The following is a 25227-nucleotide window of genomic DNA, read 5'->3' as shown; positions in this document are numbered from 1 at the left end:
CTCACCACAGTGCAGCAAAGTGGTTGTGGCCAGACTACCTCTCTAGATTCCTCCTCACTGGGTAGGGCATCTCTGATAGAAAGGCAGCAGCCCCAGTCAGGGGCTTATAGATAAAAATCCCATCTCCCTGGGACAGAACACCTGGGGGAAGGGGCTGCTGTGGGTGCAGCTTCAGTGGACTTAAACGTTCCTGCCTGCCAGCTCTGCAGAGAGCAGCAGCAAATCCTGGCAAGGAGGTTTCTCCCAGCACAGCACTCGAGCTCTGCTGAGGGACAGACTGCCTCCTCAATGGGTCCCTCCTCCCCATGCCTCCTGACTGGGAGAGACCTCCCAGCAGAGGTTGACAGACACCTCATACAGGAGACCTCCGGCTGGCATCTGGTCGGTGCTCCTCTAGGAGGAAGCTTCCACAGGAAGAAGCAGGCAGCAATATTTGCTGTTCTGCAGCCTCCGCTGGTGATACCAGGCAAACAGGGTATAGAGTGGACCTCCAGCAAACTGTAGCAGACCTGCAGAAGAGGGGCCAGTTGCAAGAAAAACTAACAAAGTAACAGCATCAACATTAACAAAAAGGACACCTACACAAAAACCCCATCCAAAGGTCATCAGCCTTACAGATCAAGGATAGATAAATCCATGAAGATGAGAAAAAACCAGCACAAAAATGCTGAAAATTACAAAAACCAGAATGCCTCTTCTCTAAATGATCGCAACTCCTCTCCAGCAAGGGCACAAAACTGGACAGAGAGAATGAGTTTCATGAACTGACAGAACTCGGCTTCAGAAGACGGGTAATAACAAACTCCTCTGAGCTAAAGGCGCATGTTCTAACCCAATGCAAGGAAGCTAAGAACCTTGATGAACACCTTACAGGAACTGCTAACTGGAATAACCTGTTCAGAGAAGAACATAAATGACCTGATGGAGCTGAAAAACACAGCACGAGAACTTCGTGAAGCACACCTAAGTATCAATAGCCAAATCAATCAAGCTGAAGAAAGGATATCATAGATTGAAGATCAACTTACTGAAATAAGGTGTGAAAACAAGATTAGAGAAAAAAGAATGAAAAGGAACGAACAAAGCCTCCAAGAAATATGGGACTATGTGAAAAGACCAAACCTACGATTGATTGGTGTACCTGAAAGAGATGGGGAGAACAGAACCAAGTTGGAAAACACACTTTAGATATTATCCAGGAGAACTTCCCCAACGTAATAAGAGAAACCAACATTCAAATTCAGGAAATACAGAGAACACCAATAAGATACTCCTTGAGAAGAGCAACCCTAAGACACCTAATTTTCAGATTCTCCACAGTTGAAATGAAGGAAAAAATGTTAAGGGCAGCCAGAGAGAAAGGTCAGGTTACCTACAAAGGGAAGCCCATCAGACTAACAGCAGATCTCTCTGCAGAAACCCTACAAGCCACAAAAGAGTGGGGGGCCAATATCCAACATTTTTTTTTTTGAGATGGAGTCTCGCTCTGTCATCCAGGCTGGAGTGCAGTGGCACGATCTCAGCTCACTGCAAGCTCTGCCTCCTGGGCTCAAGTGATTCTCCTGCCTCAGCCTCCCAAGTAGCTGGGACTACAGGTGCGTGCCACAACCCCTGGCTAATTTTTTGTATTTTTAGTAGAGACAAGGTTTCACCATATTAGCCAGGACGGTCTCAATCTCTTGACCTCATGATCCGGCCTCCCAAAGTGCTGGGATTACAGGTGTGAGCCACCGCGCCTGGCCCTGACATTCTTAAAGAAAAGAATTTTCAACTCAGAATTTCTTTCTTTCTTTTTTTAATTGAATCCAAATTTTATTAAGGATTTCAAGTTACATACTCCAAATTTCTAGAATGGAATGGAATCACTTTGGAACTGGAAAAATGGCAAAAACACTGACATCCCTTAAAACTTCAATTTTATAAAGAAAATTCTTCTGCAAATCAACTCAGAATTTCATATCCAGCCAAACTAAGTTTCACAAGTAAAGGAGAAATAAAATCCTTTACAGACAAGCAAATGCTGAGGGATTTTGTTACCACCAGGCCTGCCTTACAAGAGCTCCTGAAGGAAGCACTAAATAAGGAAAGAAAAAACTGGTACCAGCCACTGCAAAAACACACCAAAAAATAAAGACCATTGACACCATGAAGAAACTGCATCAACTAATGTGCAAAATAACTAATGTGCAAAATAGCATCATGATGACATATAACAATATTAACCTTAAATGTAAACGCGAAATGCCCCAATTAAAAGACACAGACCGGCAATTTGGATAAAGAGTCAAGACCTACTGGTGTGCTGTATTCAGGAGACCCATTTCACGTGCAAAGACACACATAGGCTTAAAATAAAGGGATAGCAGAATATTTACCAAATGGAAAGAAAAAAAAAGGCGGGTTGCAATCCTAGTCTCTAATACAACAGACTTTAATCCAACAAAGATCAAAAAAGACAAAGAAGGGTATTACATAATGGTAAAGGGATCAATGCAACAAGAAGAGGTAGCTAGGTAGCTATCCTAAATATATATGCACCCAATACAGGATCACCCAGATTCATAAAACAAGCTCTTACAGACCTACAAAGAGACTTAGACTTCCACACAATAATAGTGGGAGACTTTAACACCCCATTGTCAATATTAGATCAACGAGACAAAAAATTAACAAGGATATTCAGGACTGGAACTCAACTCTGGACCAAGCAGACGTAATAGACATCTACAGAACTCTCCAACCCAAATCAACAGAATATACATTCTTCTCAGCACCAGACAGCACTTATTCTGAAATCAACCACATAAATGGAAGTAAAACACACCTCAGCAAACGCAAAAGAACAGAAATCATAACAAACAGTCTCTCAGACCACAGTGCAATCAAATTAGAGCTCAGGATTAAGAAACTCACTGAAAACTGCACAACTACATGGAAACCAAGCAGCCTGCTCCTGAATGACTACTGGGTAAATAACAAAATTAAGGCAGAAATGAAGAAGTTATTTGAAACCAGTGAGAACAAAGAGACAACGTACCAGAATCTCTGGGACACAGCTGAAGCAGTGTTAAGACGGAAATTTCTAGCACTAAATGCCCACATCAGAAAGCAGGAAAGATATGAAATCAACACCCTAACATCACAATTAAAAGAACTAGAGAAGCAAGAGCAAACAAATTCAAAAGCTAGCAGAAGACAAGAAATAACTAAGATCAGAGCAGAACTGAAGGAGATAGAGACATGAAAAACCCTTAAAAAAAAATCAGTGAATCCAGGAGCTGGTTTTTTTTTTTGAAAAGATTAACAAAATAGACTGCTAGCCAGACTAATAAGAAAACAGAGAATAATCAAAGAGACACAATAAAAATGATAAAGGGGATATCACCACTGATCCCGCAGAAACACAAACTACCATCAGAGAATACTATAAACACCTCTACACAAACTAGAAAATCTAGAAGAAATGGATAAATTCCTGGACACATACACCTTCCAAGACTAAACCAGGAAGAAGTTGAATCCCTGAATGGACCAATAATAGGTTCTAAAATTGACGCAGTAATTAATAACCTAGCAACAAAAAAAAAGCCCAGGACCAGACGGATTCACAGCCGAATTCTACCAGAGGTACAAAGAGGAGCTGGTACCATTCCTTCTGAAACTATTCCGAACAATAGAAAATGAGGGACTCTTCCCTAACTCATTTTATGAGGTCAGCATCATCCTGATACCAAAACCTGGCAGAGACACAACAAAAAAAGAAAATTTCAGGCCAATATCCCTGATGAACATTGATGCGAATATCCTCAATAAAATAATGGCAAACCAAATCCAGCAGCACATCAAAAAGTTTATCCACCATGATCAGGTCGGCTTCATCCCTACGATGCAGGCCTGCTTCAACATATGCAAATTAATAAGCATAATCACATAAACGAACCAATGACAAAAATCACATGTTTATCTCAATAGATGCAGAAAAGGCCTCTGATAAAATTCAACAGCGCTTCATGCTAAAAACTCCCAATAAACTAGGTATTGATGGACTATATCTTAAAATAACAAGAGCTATTTATGACAAACCCAAAGCCAATATCATACAGAATGGGCAAAAGCTGGAAACATTCCCTTGGAAAACCAGCACAAGACAAGGATTCAACATAGTATTGGAAGTTCTGTCCAGGGCAATCAGGCAAGAAAAAGAAATAAAAGGTATTCAAATAGGAAGAGAGAAAATCAAATTGTCTCTGTTTGCAGATGACATGATTGTATATTTAGAAAACCCCATTGTCTTAGCCCCAAAACTCCTTAAGGTGATAAGCAACTTCAGCAAAGTCTCAGGATACAAAAATCAATGTGCAAAAATCACAAGCATTCCTATACACCAATAATAGACAAGCAGACAGCCAAATCATGAGTGAACTCCCATTCACAATTGCTACACAGAGAATAAAATACCTAGGAATACAACTTACAAAGGACGTGAAGGACCTCTTCAAGGAGAACTACAAACCACTGCTCAAGGAAATAAGAGAGGACACAAACAAATGGAAAAACATTCCATGCTCATGGATAGGAAGAATTAATATCGTGAAAATGGCCATACTGCCCAAACTAATTTATAGATTCAATTGCTATTCCCATCAAGCTAACATTGACTTTCTTCACAGAATTAGAAAAAACTACTCTAAATTTCATATGGAACCAAAAAGCCCATATAGCCAAGACAATCTTAAGCAAAAAGAACAAAGCTGGAGCCATCATGCTACCTGACTTCAAACTATACTACAAGGCTACAGTAACCAAAACAGCGTGGTACTGGTACCAAAACAGATAGATATATAGACCAAAGGCCTCAGAAATAACACCACACATCTACAACCATCTGATCTTTGACAAAACTGACAAAAACAAGCAACAGGGAAAAGATTCCCTGTTTAATAAATGGTGCTGGGAAAACTGGCTAGCTATAAGCAGAAAACAGAAGCTGGACCCCTTCCTTACACCTTATACAAAAATTAACTCAAGATGGATTAAAGACTTAAATATAAAACCTAAAACCATAAAAACCCTAGAAGAAAACCCCAGACAATACCATTCAGGACACAGGCATGGGCAAAGACTTCATGACTAAAACACCAAAAGCAATTGTGACAAAAGCCAAAATTGACAAATGGGATCTAATTAAACTAAAGAGCTTCTGCACTGCAAAAGAAACTATCATCAGAGTGAACAGGCAACCTACAGAATGGGGGAAAATTTTTGCAATCTATCCATATGACACAGGGCTAATATCCAGAATCTACAAGGAACTTAAATTTACAAGAAAAAAACAACCCCATCAAAAAGTGGACAAAGGATATGAACAGACACTTCTCAAAAGAAGACATTTATGCGGCCAACAAACATATGAAGAAAAAAGCTCATCACATCGCTGGTCATTAGAGAAATGCAAATTAAAACCACAATGAGATACCATCTCATGCCAGTCAGAATGGTGATCATTAAAAAGTCAGGAAACAACTATGCTGGTGAGGATGTGGTGAAATAGGAATGCTTTTACACTGTTGATGGGAGTGTAAATTAGTTCAACCATTGTGGAAGACAGTGTAGCAATTCCTCAAGGGTCTAGAACCAGAAATACCATCTGACCCAGCAATCCCATTACTAGGTATATACCCAAAGGTATAAATCTTTCTACTATAAAGACACATGAACACGTATGTTTACTGCAGTACTATTTACAATAGCAAGGCTTGGAACCAACCCAAATGCCCATCAATGATAGACTGGATAAAGAAAATGTGGCACATATCCACCATGGAATACTATGCAGACATAAAAAAGAATGAGTTCATGCATGTCCTTTGCAGGGACATGGATGAAGCTGGAAACCATAATTCTCAGCAAACTAACACAAGAATAGAAAACCAAACACCGCATGTTCTCACTCATAAGTGGGAGGTGAACAATGAGAGCACATGGATGCAGGGAGGGGAACATCACACACCAGGTCCTGTCGGGGGGTTGGGGGCAAGGGGAGGGGCAGCATTAGGACAAATACCTAATGCATGTGGGGCTTAAAACCTAGATGACGGGTTGACAGGTGCAGCAAACCACTATGGCACATGTATACCTCTGTAACAATCCTGCAAGTTCTGCACAGGTATCCCAGAACTTAAATTAAAAAAAAAAAAAAAAAAAAAACTCAAAAAACCCTGACTACGCACATGCAAAGTGAATCTTTAGATGAATAAACTTCAAAAGCCTATTTATAATAAGCAAAAAAATTCATTCATAATAAACAAAACAGAATACATTTACATCTCAATACATCAAACTCTATACTTACATGGATAAGTTTTCTAATTTCATGCTTGCAAAAATGACATCATTACACCACTCCCATCTAATGCATTCAACAGTGAAAGTGGCTATAAAAAGTAGTAATGCAAAATTTAACTCTTGTGACTCTGATGTGAATTTGTTAACACATTTGACAAAGGTTCACACTATTTTTTACAAGTTGGTGAAAAACCGCTTTAGAGATTTTAACCAATTTATGTTGATCTGCGATGGTCGGGGCAGTTTTAGACACTGGCAGCCACATGAGCAGAGCCTCACCAAGGGCAGGCACACGCACACCCACAGACCAGCTTCCTTAAGGTCATGTGCACACACACACACACCAGCTTCCTTAAGGGCATGTGCACACACACACACACCAGCTTCCTTTTACCACTCACAGAAACCTCCAAGACTTGTTGACACTTTCTTGACTGACCTTGCAACAAGGGTCAGATGAAAACCTTCAACGATGTATGTAAGAGGAGGTGAACAAGAAAGCCACTACAACTGTTTGATAGCAATGACAGATTGAATCAAATACATGGTCCTTTTTTCATGAAATGTATGACTTACCCTCATTTTGTTTTGTAAAATAATCTTCTAAGATATTCTGCAATTTTGGTAAATCAAATGTGTATAGCCAAGAAATACCAAGCTTTCTGATTGTTGAACACCACTTTAAAAAGGTCCTTCAAGATAGACAAATTACCAATTAGATGTGTGCATTAGTTTTCCTAGGTTTCTAAAATAAGGATATGCTCAAAGTAACTTAAACGACACTTAGAAGAGAAAAAAAGCCACCCACTTTGAAAATGAAGAACTGACAAATCTCCAATTCTGGAGACTGTAAAGGCAATTTCAAATGCTTGCCTTTGGTGTGGGCCAAGACTCCCAGCCAAAGAATGGAGAATGTCAGGAAAGTGAGTAAGAGGAGTCAGAGCAGGCAGTGTGCTGGGAAAGCGTAGACACACATGCACAGATCAAGGACCTTGACAAGCTGGGTTTGGGAAATGGAAGCTCAGCTGTGTTACCAGAAACATCATCTTCCATTGATATATTGTAAAAGAAATGAAATGTAGTATATATATCCTATATACATGCTCCCACATGCACACACGTAAAGATGTGGCCCATATGCTGGACAGTGGCTCATGCCTGTAATCCCAGCACTTTGGGAGGCAAAAGCGGAAGGATCATTCGCGGCCAGGAGTTTGAGACCAGCCTGGCCAACAAGGCGAAACCCAGACTCTACTAAAAATATAAAAATACAAAAATCAGCTGGGTGTGGTGGCACGTGCCTGTAGTCCCAGCTACTCAGGAGGCGGAGGTTGCAGTGAGCTGAGATTGTGCCACTGCACTCCAGCCTGGGCGACAGAGTGAGACTCTGTCTCAAAAAAAAAAAAAAAAAAAAAGAAAAGAAAAGAAAAGAAAAGAAAAGAAAAAAAAAAAAAAAAAAAGATGAGGCCCACAGAAATACAAGCATGTAAATAAGCTCCCTGAATAAAACAAACCAGGGTCTTAGTCCATCTGAGATGCTATGGCAAAACACCATCAATTAGGTAGCTTGTAACAGCAGAAAATTTCTGGAGGCTGTAAGTCTAAGATCAAGGTGCCAGCATGGTTGGTTTCTGGTGAGGCCCCGCTTCCTGGTTCACAGATGGCACATTGGCACCTTCACACGGAAGAAGGGGCCTCTTTTATAAGGGCAGGAATCCCATCTAATCACCTCTTTCCCTCCCAAAGGCCCCACCTCCGAATACCATCACATTAGTGATTAGGTTTTCAATACAGGAATTTGGATGGGCGGGGGTACAAACATTCAAACCATAGTACCCAGGAATGAGATTTCTTTTTCTGCTCCCTGGCTCGTTAATTTTGATTATTTCCCCTTACTAATTTTTAACTAATTTCTATAGTTTTTTTCTGCACCCTTCAGCCTCACTTCTACTTTGTTGAAAAATACTTGTGATTTCCTTTTATTTCTACAATTCAGGAAAGCAAGCATTAAACCACATGTGCTGTCAGAGGAAAAAGCCTTTAAAAAAAAAGAACATGGGCCACTATATTGAAAAACTCACAGAAAATGTAGCACTTATGAGATCACCCTAATTAAAACTGTCTTAGAAGAACAAGGAAAATCAGGTATGGGTATCATTTAGGAAAAACTGGTTCTAATGGTGCGACAAGAACCTTTTGCAGGTTTTCCTGACAGGTAGAAGGGGAGGGCCCATAGGCAGGATCTCACTTTTTTTTTTGAGGTGGAGTCTTGCTGTTGTTGCCCGGGCTGGAGTGCAGTGGCGTGATCTCGGCTCACTGCAAACTCCGCCTCCAGGGTTCCAGCAATTCTCCTGCCTCAGCCTCCTGAGTAGCTGAGATTACAGATGCCCACCACTACACCCGGCTAATTTTTGTATTTTTAGTAGAGACAGAGTTTCACCATGTTGGCCAGGCTGGTCTCAAACTCCTGATCTCAGGTGACCCACCTGCCACGGCCTCCCAAAGTGCTGGGATTACAGGCATGAGCCCCCCCAACCCCACCCCACCCGGCTGATCTGTTTTTAATTGTATGTTGTATTCATGTGAATACGTGAGAGGAAATTGGATGCTCTGTTTTCCATTTTTGTCTAAAATCATTTGGCAATATTCCTCATAGATACTGAAAGCATTTAAAATTTAAAATCTTGTCTTTTTAATTATCATCATTAATGCAAGTGTAAATAAGGAGTCACCACTGAAATAATCTGGAATAAAAATTCAGATCCTATGTCTAGAGTAATAGCTGTGGAAATGAGTGTGTTTGAGACGTGGCCCTCCATATAAAAATTCAAATCCAATTTCTAGAGCAATAGCTGTGGAAATGAATGTGTCTGAGACGTGGCCCTCCGTATAAAAGTTCAAATCCAATTCTAGAGTAATAGCTGTGAGAATGAGTGTGTTTGAGACATGGCCCTCCATGTAGGGGGCACAGGCTTCCGGAGCTCCTTCCAGAAGAGAACCCAACGTGTGGTCCACGGTGCTACACACATGCTTTCCCACTCTAGGAGTGCAACAGAGGATGTTTTCACAAGCTCTGAAGTAGTCTCTCTAATACTTATACAGTTTCTGGAATTTATTAAAACATTATATAGAGTGGCCTTTAAAATTAACTCGACACAATGACGAACGGTCAAATGTTTTCTTTAATTCAAACAATGAAGAGAGATGTAATAGTCATTTTCCATATTATATTTGGAAAGATACTATAAGATGAAAATTACATATATAATAAAACATTTTTGGAAAATTATTTTGGCTATCCTTTAAAAAAATGCTCCTTACTGTAAAAAGAAATGTCAATGCATTTTAATTATGTTTCTCTGATAAGTACTTTTAAGGTTTTAGTCTATGATTAACAGAATAAGGAAACACTCCCTACAATAGCTTTTCTCAACTTCTCTCTCAATACAATTCCATTTATTTAAAAACCAATTATAATGCTCAGATCCATACTTGGTAAATTACAGGTTCATGTGATGGAAAATAATAGTGACACCAGAGAATTTAATGCATATGAAAATGGAATAGCAAAACTGTAGGAAAGTATTTGTTCTGTGAAACAATGACATGAGCCACTAAAAATAAACTCTGAAGCTTAGCCTCCTCTTCCTTAACTGTTTGTATGTAGAACCCTACCCTGACACTTGTACATTCCTGACCTGTTTCAGATACTACGAACTCACAGAAAGAAAGGCTGCTCTTTGGATATACTTCAGCTAATCTGTAGGTGAACTTTGTTTTTCCTTACCTCTCATTAAATTTTAAGATACTACTCATGAAAATATAACCTTTTTTCCAGTTAAAATAACCCTCCTTTATCTTCTCTTTCTGGTGCCAGAACTCATCAAAATATGCTTTCAGTGGTGGGGTGAAGGTAAGATTGTTGATTCAAGCAAAATATCAAGAATCTATCCTGTTAAACTCCGTGGACGTCTACCAAGCAACAACTAGACGTCAGGCACTGGGGCTGTGGCAGCAACATGAGCTGACCACAGCCATCCTTCTGTCTCTTTTATCTCTCCACTGCTGTGGACCTGGACCAGGGTAGATGGAGAAAGAGGCAGAGCACCGCTGCAGATGGTCCGGGGTAAACCTGCCACAGCATCATCCTTCCATTATTTTGGGACTTTATTAGATGGATACATTAATCATGAGCCAAGGGTTTAAATAAAAACTAGTATTTGTGCAGTTCTGGTAAAAGATGCTTTCCATAACTGATGCATTCTTAGACTTTTATCATAGAATGGAAAGATCTGTGGTTCATTTAAAGAAAGGCTGCCTGTACCTGGAATGGTCATCTGCAGTGGCCTGACGAGGTCCGGGTGCCTCAGTGGGTTCCCAGGATACACAAACCACTCCTTGACAGCCGGGCAGGTGCTGGCGACATCTGAAGAAAAAGAGTTGGGTCAGTAGATGCATGAGAGCATGCACTGCCAGGCTCACGGTGTCACAGACCCAGCTCTGCCCAGGTGGCCAATTCAAAGGTAACCTCTCAAATCCAAGATGACTGAGTAACCTTAGTTATCCAACAATTAATTTCTTATCCCCCAATCTGAGAGTAATCTGTTCATTCCATCAAGAACCATACGCTGTGGAACCGACGAAATCCTCAGGATAATCTGGGTAAGTAAACAATAATATGGGAGAGAGAGTTTGCCATGTTAACGACTCCTACAATGTCCTTCCTCCCTACTCCCCTCACACTGTTCCAGAAAACACTTAAAGAAAACTGCTGGAATCTGACAGTCAACATGGATACAGTTTTTTAAAGCAAGACCAGGTAAAGAAGACAGTGGGTGTAACTGAGGAACTCTGAAGGGAGGAGGTCAGCAGAGAGCAGGTGCTTAATGGGGAAGGGAAGAAGAGGTGGTGTCCCTAGATGCCAGGCATCCCAGCACAAAGGTGATCATCAGTCAGACAGCTGGTCAAGTTGGGCAGAGGGCTTCGATGAGGGGCAGAGAGAGGCAGTGGGCTTGATCCAGGGCTGGGGGAAGCAGGCCTTGATGATGAGAAGAAGCGGGGACACTTTTCTATAAAAGAGCTGAGAAATGAAGTGGAGAGATGTTCCCTTAATGTAGAACAAAAAGACAAAAACAGGAATCAAAAGATGAAGAAAGACAGTATCAATCCAGGAAGCCCCACCTGCATTTCACAGCAGTTCCAGAAGAGAACTGAGACAACAGAGATTTGCTAAACACAGGATAAAGAGAACATCTCCAAATCTTCTAAGAAAAAAAAAAGTCAGTAAAAAAGGAACATGAATCACTCCAGCACTCGACTTTGCAGTTGGCATTATCAGTACCTGTGACGCCACAGGACTGTGGGGGTGGCTGTGATAGAGCACAGCCACTGAGCAGGGGACAGTGGGGGTGGTCGTTTGTGAATGCGCAGAGCCACTGACCAGCCTTCCTACCATCAACACTAGAACTGAAGAAACGGTTCTAGCAACTGCATTCATGTGATGGACAATGGGCAGTGCCAGATTGTTATCCCAGACAGAAGGGAAACAACCCTCTATCACGCCAATTTTGTGCCCATAGGCACTGTCCAGACTATATCCTAGTGAGGGAGGTAGTTCCTCAGATGAGGAGACAGAGACTGGAGATCAAGACTATTGAGGCCACGATCTGCAGGACAGAGCACCAGAGAGCAGGGCAGTGTGCAGACGGCAAGTGCCCTTTACACTCTGGCTGAAGAGAGAGCTATAGGGGTATAGGGTAAGACTCACAGAAGCCAGGCAAGGTCCTGGGGCTGGCCAACCAATGGAGCTTGCATTGGGCTTGAAGACAGTGGAGTTTCCACCACCAGCAAACATGAAGAGACCTCGTCCCACACCTTGGGCACTCTGGTGAGAGCCCAGAAAGCCCTGTCTTAGGAGTAGGGCTGTGCTTAGCTGTAAAGTAAAAGCCACAATGGACACAGCCTAATGAAGTTTAAAGGCATGTCTCGGAAGGAGCAGGTAGAGTAACTGTCTGACAGAACTAAACTACACTCTTTTTAGTATCCAAAATGTTCTAGCGTACAATCAAAAAACGCTAGACACGAAAATAAGCAAAACTATGTGGATCCTGTAGGAGGAAGTCAACAAATGGCCCAGAGGAAGAGGCAAAAGAGATTGAGAAAGACAAAATCTTCTTTAAAAAAACGCTCATTTTTTCCAAATTCGATAGGAAATAGAAACCCATAGATTTAGGAAGCTCAAGAATCCCATGAAGGGGGCAGAGTGAACCTTACTCAAAATCCAGCAAACAGGAGAGGAATTGTAAAGACAGCCAGAGGAGAAAAGCCACATTACACATGGGGAACAATGATAAAGATGAGCCTTGTTGTCTCATGAGAAACTACACAAGCCAGGAGAAAATACAGAATGACCTAAAATTCTATATGCAGCAAAACTATATCCCCCAAAGAAAGATGAAATATAGTCCCGTACTGCATAAACGATGATTCGGTTAGTGACGGACTGCATACACATTTCTGGTAAAGCCTTGATGATCTGACCCCGTGGAGTCCTAGACTAATGTGTGTGCTTGTGTCTGAGCTTTTAACAAAGCAGTTTAAAAAAATTAAAAATTTCTAAAGTATGAATTCAGGAGGTAGAGTTAAAAATTTTTCTAATAGAAAAAGGCTTATAGAATGATATAAAGAATTTTTTGTCCAGTTGTATAATGTGTTTGTATTTTAAGTTAGGTGTTGATTACAAGAGTCAAAAAGTTAAATAAATTTAAAAGTTTATAAAGTAAAAAAGTTACAGTAAGTTAAGGTTAATTTATTGTTGAGGAAAGAAATATTTTTTTAATGTATTATAGTGCTAAGTGTGCAGTATGTATAAAACCTACAGCAGTGTATGGTCATGTCCTGGCTTCCCACTCACTCCCCACTCGCTCACCGGACTCACCGGAGCAGCCTGCGTGTGCGGTGTGTATAAAGCCTACAGCAACACGGTCATGTCCTGGCTTCCCACTCACTCCCCACTCACTCATGGACTCACCGGAGCAGCCTGCATGTGCAGTGTATATAAAGCCTATAATTTAAAGTGGAAATTGGCAAACTACCAGCTCATGGGTCAAATCTGCCTGCTTTTATACAGTCTGAAAACTAATAACGTTTTCATATTTTTTGATGGTTGGAAAAAAATGTTTTTAAGAACATTTTGTGACTCCTGAAAATTATACTCTCTAAAATTCAAGTTGGCCGGGCACGGTGGCTCACGCCTGTAATCCCAGCACTTTGGGAGGCTGAGGCGGGTGGATCACAAGGTCAGGAGATCGAGATCATCCTGGCTAACACAGTGAAACCCCATCTCTACTAAAAATACAAAAAATTAGCCGAGCATGGTGGCGGCTGCCTGTAGTCCCAGCTACTCGGGAGGCTGAGGCAGGAGAATGGCATGAACCCAGGAGGCGGAGCTTGCAGTGAGCCGAGATCATGCCACTGCACTCCAGTCTGGGCGACAGAGCAAGACTCCATCTCAAAAAAAAAAAATTCAAGTTTTGGCCTGGTGCGGTAACTCACATCTGTAATCCCAACACTTTGGGAGGCTGACGTGGGGGATCTCTTGAGGTCAGGAGTTTGAGACCAGCCTAGGTAACATAGCGAGATCCTATCTCTTCAAAAAAAGAATATTTAAAAATTAGCCGAGTGTGGTGGCGCATGCCTGTCATCTCAGTTACTCAAGAGGCTGAGGGAGGAGGATCCCTTCAGCCTTGGAGTTGAAGGCTGCAGTGAGCTGTGATGGTGCCACTGCACTCCAGCCTGGGCAACAGAGTGAGGCTCTGTCTCTAAAAAAAAAATAAATCAATAAAATAAAATTCAAGTTCTGTCACATGGGAAAATTGAATAAAGGCTTCCTGGCACACAGACACACTCATTCATATACACGTTGTCTATGGCTGCTCTTGCACTACAATAGCAGGATTGGGTAGTTGTGACGGGGACTGTGGAGGGAGCCCTCAAAACCTACAATATTTATTATTATCTGATCCTTCACAGAAAAAGTGTGCCAACCCCTCATGTATTACAGGGTTTAAAACATATGCATAATCTCCAAAGGTTACATATTGTATGCTGCCATTTATATAACATTCTGAAATGAACAAGAACATAGAGACGAAAAACAGATTCGCAGTTGCCAGAGGACAGGAATGGGGGGAAGAAAGACTGTCAGGACATAGGGGCACATGGAGGGAGTGCTAACAAACCAGCTCTGTATCTTGGCTGTGGGGTAGCTGCAGGATCTTTGCACAGACCTACACACCCACACACATAAATGCATGCATGTAAAAAATGGCACAAATGAATAAGGTCTGCAGTTTAGTTAGCATTGTACCTGATGTTAACTTTCTGGCTTTGATATTACATTATATAAGATGTCATCTTTGGAGGAATCTGAGTGAAAGGTACATGGGAAACTACGTACTATTCTTGCAACTTCCTGTGAATCTGTAATTATTTCAAATTTAAAAAATACATATATGTACAAGACCTAAAATGACAGTAGCAAAAATGTTGGGGAGAATGAAAATACACAGTTAGAAGGTTTTTACATTGCTAGTAACATGGTATATTATTTGATAGTAAATGGTGACGTTAAAGATATTAAAATTGCAAAAACCGCAATTACTTTTGCACCAATCTAACAGACCCCAGATCAACCACTTTTTTTTTTTGAGACGAAGTATCACTCTTGTCCCCATCTTGTCCCCAGGCTGGAGTGTAATGGTGTGACCTTGGCTCACTGCAACCTCTGTCTCCTGGGCTCAAGCAATTCTCCTGCCTCAGCCTCCCGAGTAGCTGGGATTACAGGCGTCTGCCATCACGCCCAGCTAGTATCTGTACTTTTAGTAGAGACAGGGTTTCACCATGTTGGCCAGGCTGGTCTCAAACTCCTGACCTCAGGTGATCCGCCTGCCTCGGCCTCCCAAAGTGCTAGGATTACAGGCGTGAGCTACTGTGCCTGGCCAACTACTTTTTTTTTAAAAAAAGGTAAATCTAATAATCCAAATGAGTGCATAAAACACAATACTAAAAATTATTAAACTAATCCAAAAGAAGTATGAAAATGAGAAAATAATGTGGGAAAAAAAGAACAAAGAGCAAAACGGAAGAGTGAGCCCTAATTACACCAAAAGTTACATTCAGTGTGAACATTCCAATTAAAAGAGAGACTGACACTGGACATGCTGTTTTTAAAAGAGATGCACTTTAGATGTTAAGAAATAGTTTAAAAGGACAGAAAAAATACCATATCGTGCAAACATTAACAGTAAGAATACTGGAGTGACTATATTACAATAAAACAAAGACAACTTTAGGACAAAGGGTATTACCATGTTTTTAAAAGTGAACTCTCCTATTAAAAGGGTCGATTCATTAAGAAACATAACAGTTCTCAACGTATATGCACCTAACAACAGAGTTTCAAAATACCTAAAGCAAAAACTGACAGAACTGAAGGAATAAATAGACAAATCCACAGTAAGAGCTGGAGTTTTTAACCGTTTTCTCCTGGGAACTAAGAACAAGTAGACAGAAAATCAGTAAAAGACTTGGAATAACCTTACTAACACTGCTGACATTTACAGAACACTCTACTCAACAACTGTAAAATACACAACATTTTCAAATACAAATGGGATCATAAACTAAGTCAAACAAATAACATAGGATACACTTCATTATTATCATCATATATAAATCAGCAAAAACAGCATTTTATTTTCATATCTTAGTAACGTAAACTTCATGTAGAAAGCCAAAAAGTTGAGGGAGAAAGAAAAAAACTAAAGATCAACCATGAAGACAAGTTCAATGTGAATGGTTTTTCCTGTTTATGTGGTTATCTAATAAAGTTATCCACTTGGTCCTAAATACATTACATTAACAAAGTGTGAAATTTAGGTTAGTGAAGTTTATATTTTAATGAAATAGTCTGAAAATAATTCCAATATTATTATTTAATGTAAAAATGTTTTCATGAGGAAGATCTCTTTTTTCCATCATTAGAGTCAATGTGCAAACATCCATGTTAAGAAAGAATGTGGGTAGAGAGCGCGTAAGAAAAATAAATTTTAAAAAATGATTTAAATAACATTTGGCTCCAGAGTTTATCACACAGGTTCTTTATTTCTGTTTTTAAATCAGCTTAAACATCTTTCTCATGTCTGCTTCCTTAGGTCACAGCGGTGAACTCTTGCAGTATGTATGGGAGAAAGCAGTGCACGCTGGGTAGCGCTACAGGAATCTAACAAAAACTGGATTTAAATAACCCCACTACCCCGAGCCCCATCATCCAAAAATAATAATGATGACTTTTCCATCTGATGATTCTATCACCACTTTTAGATTATGTAAATGTTCACTTTCTGGAACAACAGAGTAAGGTTAATATTGACATGTTTGGAAATAATGATGCTTAGGCAAATGGACCACTTTCACCGGTATCCTACTCCTTCTCTCTCTTATCCTGGTAATAGTGTGTAGACCATGTTTCTTATCAACGCACTCTCAAATCAGACCATAAAGTACCTAAGGTCTCTGTCTAAAACGAACAAGGCCTTACTGAAATAGAAGGTCACTAAATGCATTCAACATCTCTGGTTTCTAATATGAAGTGCTCTTCCACACTCCTGATTCCCCCCAAAACTATTCCAAACAGTGAGTTATGGGACCTTCACTAACTTTCTCCTTGGGGTTAAAATTCCTCATTTTCACTATTTGGGTCCTTGATGGTCCACTCTCTACTCTTGTTGCTAAGCACATAATGGAAATATAGATGAGAAAAAACACAAATTACTAAAACACCAAAGGAAAATTGTTTGTATTTAAAAACAGGATCACTAGATTTTGTAAAATTATCTTATAAAAATCACATTTTGAGGGAAGACTAAGTAGACATCGTTTTCTTCTAATAATAGACATACTCTACTCTCCCCAACAGGAGGAAATAATTTTCACATTTTTAAAAAAGCAAAAATCCTTTTAAGGCATAAAAATATGACATTTTACAGAAATCACGCATTCTTCTTTTAATGCACACTGATCAACTTACTGCTAATTAGATATAGATGTCCAATGGCACTTACACCTAATTTTTTACAGATGTCAGTGGTATTCGCAATTATACATTTGACAGGGAAATAAAACCCATTTAATTGTCTCCATGTCTTGAAAGAACGCACTCTATTTCATCTGGCCAGTTTCTCAGAACTCAACTGCAAATAGAACCTTTACTAAGAGGGACCAACCAATTCTCACCTTGACAGTCCTCCAGTAAGAGTGAGTAGACCCGCTGTCGAATGGGACGGTAAATGAAGGCCTGGCTGGGTAAGGCCTGGTCAAGCTCATCTTCTAGGGTGTTGCTGCATTCAATCTCTCCACTGCTCATGATGTTGTACACCAGGTAGCTTTCTGCTTGGACGTGATGTGTTCTAGCAACCTGTTTGAAATTTAAATACAACTGAATTTCTCCTTAAAAACAAGATAGTAACCTTCAAATAGAAAAAGTCAATGCCTTTCATCATATGCCAGTTTTTTAAGGCCCTCAGAAATGTAACTGACCCTGAAATTCATGACATCAAGTTGCCATGTTCTCTTTCCTTTGGACTACCAATTTCAAACTTTCTATTCCCCCTCTTCCTCCTCTCTCCAAATGTCTACCAGTCTTATCTTCTGCAGTATCTCACTGTTCTGTCTCCTCGATAACCTCCCAGTAACCGGGTGCTCACTACTTCTCACCAGTATTGCTATGAAAGGGTCTTAATCCCCTAGCCCAGTTTCTCCCCTTTCCAACCCATCCTTCACACCATTGCCATACTGTCTTTGAAAACTTTGCTACCCTATTCAAAACATTTGAATGGCTACCACAAATCCTTCGCCATAACATTTGAGGCCCCACTATAAAGCCTCAATCTCCTTTTTCTAGCCTTGCACACCATTTCACCCTCATAGAAATGGCCATAATCCAGTCTCAACAGAACATCTTCATTGCTCAAGAGTACTCAATCCTCTTCTACCTTTACTTGTGCCCCATAAGAACTTACCCTACCCAGAATCTTTCTCTTCCAGTCTTTCCCAGCCTCCCACTTTACAATCCTCTTTTCCCTTTAAGGTTTGCTGATGTCACCCTCTCCTCCTCCCTTAGACAGGACCAACCTCCAGCTTGCCTTATGGAGCTCATATCCTATTTTCCCTGTAACACAGCTGCCTGGTCTGCCTCCCTTATTAAACTGTAAGCTGCTTAGCGTTAGAAGCCGTACTATATTCATTCACTCATTTGTTCAGAAATTGTTTAGTGAGTGAAAAACCATGTGCCAGGCACAGGTGCTTCTCCTCTGTAATGTCAAGACAGTACTGGCTCATGGTAGGTGATGAGATACATGATTTAAACTAATTCCACTTTCTCATTAAATAAGTAGTTAAAATCAGAAGGGCTATCATAGCCTAAATATATAGGTTTTACCTTCCAGTGAAGAATATTCTTATTACTGTGAGAATAAGTTCATCTAGATTACTATTCAAAATTTAAATCCAGTCTACTACTAAAGGCATTAAAATGTGATGCTAGAATAACCTGGATACCAGAAACTCTGAATCCTAAGAGTGTCTCATTTATATGTACTTAAATAGTCCTAGTTATGTTGATTCATTATTCGTAGGCTTCAGTCTTACTCTGTTCCTTACCTTCTTCCTATAGAAAATGGGTTTAATAAAAAAGTGCCCGGCTCCTAGGACTACTGTGAGGATTAAATAATATAAGAAAAGCACTTGTCCTGAGGTGTGGCTTGCAGCTCACTGCCAATGCATGTTCTATAAGATTATAAGGCTATCTGGCCAGGAGCGGTGGCTCATGCCTGTAATCCCAGCACTTTCGGAGGTCGAGGTGGGTGGATCACTTGAGGTCAGGAGTTCAAGGCCAGCTTGGGCAACAGGGCGAAACCCCATCTCTACTAAAAAATACAAAAATTAGCTGGGTGTGGTGGAGTGCACCTGTAGTTCCAGCTACTCAGGAGGCTGAGGCAGGAGAATTGCTTGAACCTGGGAGGCGGAGGATATAGTGCCACTGCACTGCAACCTGAGTGACAGTGAGACCTTGTCTCAAAGAAACAAACAAACAGAAACTCAACTGATCTTCCAAAATGCTGACATAGAGAAGACACAGATATAAGGCTGTGGTTATGCATGTATCCAATGTAACTGTTGTGCCCACAGCCTTTCTACCTGAGCATTTTTCCAGGGTGACTACGTATGGTTAAAATACACGTTTGAATTTTAGTTGCCTGTTAGGGTTGGAAGATGACATCGCAAAAAATTTTTATGGAGAAAATGTAAGGGCAATGTAAGAAACTTCAAAATTGTTTTCAAAGATACAATTAAGTTCAATCCATGTGAACGACTCTCGACCCACCACTTTGCCCAGGCACTCCCTTCCTGTGAGGACTCTCTTTGACTCTGCCTTCCCCAACAAAGGCTCTTCCACTGCCAGACTCCCTGTCGGCTTTGCCTCCACTCCCAACCCTGTGCTGCAGTAACTCTCTGAGGCCATCAGGACCTCCTAATTACTGACCCAAGTGCCTATGTCCAGTCCTATTCTACCTCTTTACCTCTGCAGCATGTGATACTCCTGACCCTTTCTTTTCTCATTCTTGAAACTTGCCCCCTTGGACTTTTGTGGGGATTATCCCCTCCTTATTCTCCTTCCTCCTCTGCTCACTCCTGATCTCTCAGTGGACTGTTCCTTAAGTCTCCATCCCACATCATCTTTTACTTTACACATAGGATAACTCCCAGATGCCAGTAATAGAACTTTAGGCCCATATTTCACTACGAGAACATGTGTTAGAGGAGCCATCTACTCAACTAAAATATAACCCACTTAATCTTCTTCTCCCTGTAAAACCTTTCCTCCTTCTTCCTTAGATTAACAGCACCTATCATCCCCGGTGCTCAAGGAGGAACTTCACCTCCACAGCAAGACTTATTTATTAGTTTCACTTCTGAAACATTTCTTGAATTTGTTTCTTCCTATTTCCACTGCCATTTTCCTAATTCTAGCTCTTTTGTATTTTACCTGAGTTACTACAATGGCCACTTTAAATCCACTCACTGCACTGTAATGTTTCAAAAACCAAAAATCTGATCACATCAATATACCTGCTTAAAAAAAATCGAATGCTGGTTGGCTGGCAGATTCACACGGCTGCCCTCCAGGTCTCACCACACAGCTGCTCAGCTGCTGTCCAGGCCTGAGTTTTGCATCAGACTAGGAGCAGGAGCTTCCTTACAGATCTATGTAGTTGTAACTAGATGAAAGATGGTGGCATTCACAGTGCTGGGAACAAGGAAAGGTGTGTGGTTAAGTTTGGTTTAGAACTTACTGAGGTACCTTTGAGACATTCATGTGGACACAGACCTCTTCTGTAAAACAAGGATAAGTCTATCTCACAGAGCTGTTGAGAAGATCTGAGAAAAGTTACCTAATGCACCTAGCACAGAACCTCACACGTAGTGGCCCCCCATCAAAAATCTTCAAAGGCGCTATAATACTTTCAGAATCAAGTCCAAATTCCTCATGTGGCATTTAATGACCTTCCCAATTTGGCTATGATTGTCTACCTTTTCCCATTTATTTCTCCAAACCCCACACTCTAGCCTGGCCTTTCTCCCTGCGCCCCCACGTGATGCAGATTCAAAACGCTACACCTTTAGTACTTCCACAACTCCCAAGTCTTTGCTTATTCAATGCATATTTTGGCTGCCCCATTAAGGTCTGGCTCCAGTTCTACCTCTTTGGGGAACTTCTCCCTGTACTTTATTTATTTTTATTTTTTGAGACAGTTTTGCTCTTATTGCCCAGGCTGGAGTACAAATGGCATGATCTCAGCTCACTGCAACCTCCGCCTCCCAGGTTCAAGCAAGTCTCCTGTCTCAGCCTCCCGAGTAGCTGGGATCACATGTGTACGCCACCATGCCCAGCTGATTTTTGTATTTTTAGTAGAGACGGGGTTTCACCATGTGGGTCAGTCTGGCCTTGAACTCCTGACCTCAGGTGACCCACCTGCTTCAGGCCTCCCAAAGTGCTGGGATTACAGGCATGAGCCACCGCGCCCGGCCTTCTCCCTGTTTAACCCACAATGTTCTCTTTCTCTCTCATATTCTTATAGCATTTTTCTGTAATATTCATGTGACAGTATCCAACATTGGTTATGAGTTTTCACACATATAATGTCACACTTCCTAATGAGACTTAGAGACTCCTGTTGTGCATCCTCTCACTGGCCAAACACTAAGGCAGTAATGGATCTTCACTAACAAATCCATCAGAGGATATATTTTCAATCATGGCATATTGGCTGGGCAGATACACATACCTTTAAGATTTCAGTGTCTGAAACCATGGTTACTTGTTGCTTTACTTCAGGCCCCACACTTGTGGGGTCTTCTTGTTTAATTTCAGGGTTTGTGCACATGAGAGCTTCTAGCTTAAATTCAAAATCTGTTGCTACAGGTAATTTTTGATTGATTTCAGGGTGTGTACACATGGAGTCTTCTTGCTTGGATATAGGATCTGTACATATGGGAACTTCCTGTTTGGATTCATGGCCTGCACACATAATTTCTTGCCTAGATTCAGGGTCTGTCCATATTAAAACTTCTTGCCTGGATTCAGGGCCTGTACACATGGGAACTTCTTGCCTGGGTTCAGAGTCTGTATACATGGGAACTTCTTGCCTGGATTCAGGGCCTGTACACATGGGAACTTCTTGCCTGGATTCAGGTCCTGTACACATGGGAACTTCTTGCCTGGATTCAGGGCCTGTACACATGGGAACTTCTTGCCTGGATTCAGGGCCTGTACACATGGGAACTTCTTGCCCGGATTCAGGGTCTGAACACATGGGAACTTCTTCCCTGGATTTAGCGTCTGAACTCAAGGATGTTACTTGCTTGTCCAAAGTTATTACACCTTTGGGTTTTTGGAAAAACCATGGAGATTTTTGTCCTGGTAAAAGATATGATGACATTCCTTTATAAAAAAGAGCTTTGTTTGGTCCCAGAGGTAATATCTCTTCTAATTTTTTCTCACCTTGATACAAGTGAAGAACTTTCGATATATGGTCTGACACAGCTAATATGATGTTACCTTTTTTGTCAAAGTTCTCTTTTACAGAGGTGTAGGATGATAAGCATTTATACCTAAAGCTTTCAAACATGCCCTCTGGGATTATGTCATTGCCAAGGAGGCAGGCCAGAAGAGGAAGGTCGGCCACACGGAGGCCCAGACTCTCACAGAGCTTCTCTCTGCAGAGCATGACGGTGTCCAGGCTCTCTAGGCAGAGCTCGCTAATTGAAAAGTAGGGACAAGTGTCATAGATTAGGTAATCAGTGTCTTCCCCCAGAATCCCAAGACAGTTATGCTGGAGGCCATAGGAAGCTACCTCATAATCTGCTTCCTGTAAGGAACACAAAGTTTCCTGGCCCAGTGTCTTTAGAGCAAATCGTGTAAACACAGCTAGCCCTGAGGGGATGAAGAACATATTTCTGCCTGGCTGCTCCTTGTGTGACTTGATGTAATGAAAAATCCTGGATATCTCCCTGTTGTTCTTGAGCCTTCGTTTCACCCATTCATCTCTCTTATCCTGCTCCACCATGCCATCAAAGAAGAATATCAACTTGATCCCAGCTGCCGTAAAAGTTTTAACAAAATCTCGCAAAGCAGAAAAGTATTCTCGCCACTGGCCACCGCAGATCCAAGATTCTGGAGTATACCAATATCTGAGACAACACATGGCATCAACCACAATGGTAGGGGTACATCCAGGATACTTGCTTCGGTGGTGCTCTGCCAGTTCTTTGAAATTTACTACTGTACATATATGTGGGCAGGTACTTCCCACAAATCCTTGCAAACCTCTCACACCCATAACTGAACTCCAGGAAAGGATCTGGAAAGAAAAATAAATTAATGAGTAATTATGGCATTATCATTAGATATGTGGCACCTTTCAAAGCAAACACAGTAGTTAATATTCACACTCTGTTTCCAAAAACACTCGTCTCCGAGGTAACATGATATGCTGGTTAGGAGCCTGAAGAGTTCTTAATTCAAACATATGGGGAACTTTACCTAAGTATAAGTTAATTACTTGAGTTGGACTTTCACAAGGACAAGAGAGTGTAGCAGTCTTTTAATGTTTTCATTAATATTATCATTCAAGGTATTTCTTGATAAAATTCAAAAAGAGGTTAAGTTTTCAAAGTAGTAGTATTTCTCATCTAGGAACTCAAACAGAAGTTATTGTTAAAAATCTAAAACATAAATTGAAACACCACATGGATGATTCTCAATATAATTTTTCTGAGTAAAAGAAGTCAGACAAAAAAAGTACACACTATCATTCAACTTATATAAAATTCTAGTTCATGAAGAGTTAGGCTAATCCGTAGTGACAGAAAGCAGATCAGTGGTTGTCTGGGATGGGGACAGACAGTGGCAGGAAGGATTACCAAGGGGAAACTTTTGGGGGTGACAGATACATTAACCACTTAGTCATCACGGTTTTACAAGTGTGTGCGTATGTTAAAATTTACCAAACTGTATACTGTAAACATGTGTCACATACACCTGAATAAAGGTATTAAGAAGGCCACATAAAATTCACTATGCCGAATGTTGTAGTATCTGAGATAGTGACTGACTGACTTTGCAGAGAAACTGCCCATTGGAAAATTTAAAGACAGATACAAAGTAGTTTACAGTTAGAATTTGGAATCTGGAAAAGGTATGAACACAATATTGTATATGACGTTATAAAAGGCGTTCTTCAAGTAGGCAATGATGTGTGTGAATGGTCAGAAAAACTCCATGCTGACATTCTTTATGATCTATGCTTTTTCCGCTATAGTTTTCTTTAAGAGTCATGCAGGCTTTATGTCCTTTGATAAAAACACAACAAAAAATTCTTAATATGCAAACAGCAGCACAAAACAAATGATGCCTCTCCTAGACAGGCTGAAGGCAGCAGTCATGAGGTGACTAAGCACATGGGTATCTCTCATGTTTAGCGTATTTCCCAGCTGCCAGACAGTGGTAGGCACTTAACATATACATTCTAATCTTTAGGACGACCCTGACACATAAATATTATCAGCTTTATTTTACAAATGAAGAAACTATAAATTGTTAGGTTGAGAAAAGGCATCCTCACAGGACTATCTTTTAAGAATTTACTGATTTTTTTTTTTTTTTTTTTTTTTTGAGACCGGGTCTCACTCTGTTGCCTCGTCTGGAGTGCAGAGGTGTGATCACAGTTCACTGCAGCCTCAACCTACCAGGTTCAAGCGATCCTCTTGTCTTAGCTGCCACCACACCTGTATATTTTTCTTTTCTTTCTTTTTTTTTTTTTTTAGTAGAGACAAGCTCTCACTATGTTGTGTTGCCCAGGCTGGTCTCAAACTCTCGAACTCTCACCTCAGCCTCCCAAAGCGCTGGGATTAGACATGAGCCACTGTGCCCAAACAGAATTTACTGATTTTTAATGGACTCTAGCCCCTAACAGTAGAATTTGAAGGTATCCTTTTAATAGCCACATTAATGGGATTTTCATTAATTGCATAATGAAAATATGCAAAAATTGGGTGAACATAAATAGCACACATTTTATGATGACATTTAGAGAAGGCTTGCTTATAAAGTTATTAAATATAATGGGATACATTCATACATCTACACCAAATCACTACAGTATTGTGACTTGTAAAGAGTTTATCTTGGAAACACAGCCAAGGTATTTGAGTTTTTGAAGTGGAAACTGGGCTTCATAGTGTATTATGTCAACTGTAAGG

At 40.7% G+C, this 25227-nt stretch overlaps 1 protein-coding gene across 12 annotated transcripts in view; it reads right to left on the bottom strand.

Annotated features, from left to right (window-relative positions):
* Positions 1-25227, bottom strand: part of FAM120B (family with sequence similarity 120 member B) — a 103676-nt gene that overhangs the window by 69695 nt on the left and 8754 nt on the right. For 11 of the 12 annotated variants that reach the window (XR_010117273.1, XR_008655414.2, XM_063624002.1 and 8 more), the window contains exons 2-4: positions 21753-23327; positions 17641-17821; positions 10670-10771 (exon numbers count right to left, since the gene is read on the bottom strand). Coding sequence is in view for 10 of the 12 variants with exons in the window: in XM_055269845.2 (XP_055125820.2) it covers positions 10670-10771; positions 17641-17821; positions 21753-23327 (1858 nt within the window). In the remaining 2 variants the exon portion in view is untranslated. Of the gene's footprint in view, positions 1-10669; positions 10772-17640; positions 17822-20535; positions 20845-21752; positions 23328-25227 lie in introns of those variants that run through there. The other variant, XM_063624003.1, reaches the window with a different exon arrangement.

The sequence above is a fragment of the Symphalangus syndactylus genome, chromosome 2 (assembly GCF_028878055.3).
Source record: "Symphalangus syndactylus isolate Jambi chromosome 2, NHGRI_mSymSyn1-v2.1_pri, whole genome shotgun sequence".
NCBI lineage: Eukaryota > Metazoa > Chordata > Mammalia > Primates > Hylobatidae > Symphalangus > Symphalangus syndactylus.
This window is presented reverse-complemented; position numbering and strand designations above follow the sequence as displayed.